The sequence below is a fragment of the Morus notabilis genome, unplaced genomic scaffold (genome assembly GCF_000414095.1).
Source record: "Morus notabilis unplaced genomic scaffold, ASM41409v2 Scaffold1146, whole genome shotgun sequence".
Lineage (NCBI taxonomy): Eukaryota > Viridiplantae > Streptophyta > Magnoliopsida > Rosales > Moraceae > Morus > Morus notabilis.
In genome coordinates, this window is record NW_010358946.1 from 1 (window position 1) to 2,430 (window position 2,430).

Consider the following 2,430-nt stretch of genomic DNA (forward strand, 5'->3'; position numbering starts at 1 on the left):
AGACTGTGAGAGAGAAACCACAGCATGGTGAAACATCATTTTATGATGATCATTCTTCTTTAGCCAGAGATCTCAACAGGCTTGACTTCAGGCTTCTTCTTCTCCTCCTCCTCCTCCTTAGGAATGGTAACAGTCAGCACTCCATTCTCCAGGCTAGCCTTCACCTGATCGGTCTTCGCGTTTTCCGGCAGCCTGAACCTGCGGAGGAACTTGCCGCTGCTCCGCTCGACGCGGTGCCACTTGTCGTTCTTCTCCTCCTGCTCTTTGCTCCTCTCGCCACTGATCTGGAGGATTCTGCCTTCCTCAACCTCCACTTTCACCTCTTCTTTCTTCAGGCCCGGGACATCGGCTTTGAAAACATGGGCTTCCGGGGTCTCCTTCCAGTCAATCCTTGTGTTGGCAAATGCAGATGTTTCTCTTGCGGAGGGAGGCACGGTGGCCAACGCAGAGTTGAAGAAGCCATCAAAGGGATCCCATATGTCTAGAGAGACGGGATCAAACACATTGGTTCTTCGGCCACCAAAAATGCTTGGGATGAGAGACATGTTTGAGAGAATCTAAAAACAAAAACTTAAAAAGTGTTGGGAAATGGATATGATCTTGTTGGAGAACTAGTGAACAAAACTGATCAATTTATGAATGTTGATTGAAGGGGTGGTACAAACAGCCTATATATAAGGATGAGAGGACGATTCTGGTTGGTTCGGTATTAGAATAGTTAGAGAGTAAGAGAAAAAAGAGAGAATTCTAGCACTTTCAAGGCCCAACTCTAATCATGTCCCTTCTTGAACATGCTATTAGAATTAGTTCAATAACAGTGAGCGATAGAGTTGACGGTTTTCTTTCTGCCACCTTCTACGATCTTCTTTCGAATATCTGTCTTCATTAATGGGGTTCAACCGCCTGCATTTTTTTAGTAATGCTAGGGACACATTAATTGACGAGGTACTAACTCAAATCTTAATTTTTATTATCAATTATTGTGATACGTGAATTGTTATCTTTTATTAATAGGTGTAATCTCTTTTATTAATTGACGTAATAATATTTTAAATACTTACTAATAAAAAAATGACAATTCATATACCAAATTAGTTAGTACACAAAAATTGAGATTTGAATTAATGCCCTTAATAATAATGTTATTATTATTTTCATTATAATGTTTTTCTCACACGTATACAACTCAAATTTTTAATTTGGGTTGTGAAATAAACATACCTAGGGATGTGTGCAGAAGACTATAGAATAGGGAAGTGACATTTTATGTTAAAAACAACTTGATTGATGAAAGAAAAGATGCAGGAATGGTACAGGAATGCAAAACGACATCAAAGTAGAAAACGACTACATTATAAACGACAATACATGGAAAACACATAAACGACGATAATAAAAAGGAAAAAGGCAAAATATGGAACCACAATAAAGTAGGAAACGACAGAATACGGAAAAACGACAATAAAGGCGAGTAGAAGAATAAACAAAGACATAAAAGTCTAGCCAAAAGAAAAACGGACATAAGGAAAACAACAATACATGAGAAAGGATGGCTAAAGAACAAGAAGAAATGGGAAATGACAAAAAAATTTTAAAAAAAGGGACATGAAGAGAATAACTTAAAAAAAAAAAAAAAAGAACACGTAAAAAACAAAAGCATAAGGAAACAACAACAAACGAAAAGTTACAAAATAATAAGAATACAAAGTGGTGTAGGGAGAAGCTGCTTGTCGTTTGTTGAAGTTGATTTAGTTGATAGTGTTTCTTTAGTTTTGATATTTCCTTTGCCATTTATTAGTAGTTGCAGTCGTTTTGGTTGTAAAAGAGGATATAGGTGATGGATGTTTTGTTCTTGTGAAGGTTTTTTATTTTTATTTTTTAATAAAAAGAGGATTATTAGTGTCGTTATGCTTCTCATTCCTTTCACCACTTTGAAAGTCTCAGAATCCACCAATGAAAAGGAAAATGCCTAACTCAGTTCTTTTCTCATGCCACTACACACCCAACGCAACACAATATATTGGCCAGGTAGGATTGTTGAAGAAGAACAAAAGCATTCTCACGGTAACACCAATCCATTAGAACTCCTTGAAAAGGTTCAGACTAGATAATTGTAATTAAGCAAGCTTAATTTAGTCCTTAGCTCGTAGAGCTTATCAATGGAGTTTATCCTGAAGATTGATAATGTCGTAAGCTTTTTTTATACTCTTACTAGATAAATAGATAGAGTATGTGAGTAACTCCCCTAGTGAGAGTTCTTAATTCTTACTCGTCTAAAATTAAACAGGTATAGAGAAGCATACGACGGACAAAATGAGAATAGAATACGGGGATAGGGACCTGCCATCCGTCATCCACTGGCTTCCAAAATGGCAAACAAGATTAATTATAGAATGTACTTCTTTTTTCTTCTTTTCCTTTTTCCAAATT

General features: G+C 36.6%; 1 protein-coding gene across 1 annotated transcript; it reads right to left on the bottom strand.

The window, feature by feature from the left end:
* Positions 1 to 6: 6 nt before the first annotated feature.
* Positions 7 to 745, bottom strand: LOC21383977 (17.4 kDa class I heat shock protein). Its single transcript, XM_010093606.2, has one exon. It carries the CDS (start codon positions 543 to 545, stop codon positions 60 to 62), a length of 486 nt encoding a protein of 161 aa, XP_010091908.1. The 5' UTR covers positions 546 to 745; the 3' UTR covers positions 7 to 59.
* Positions 746 to 2,430: the final 1,685 nt, after the last annotated feature.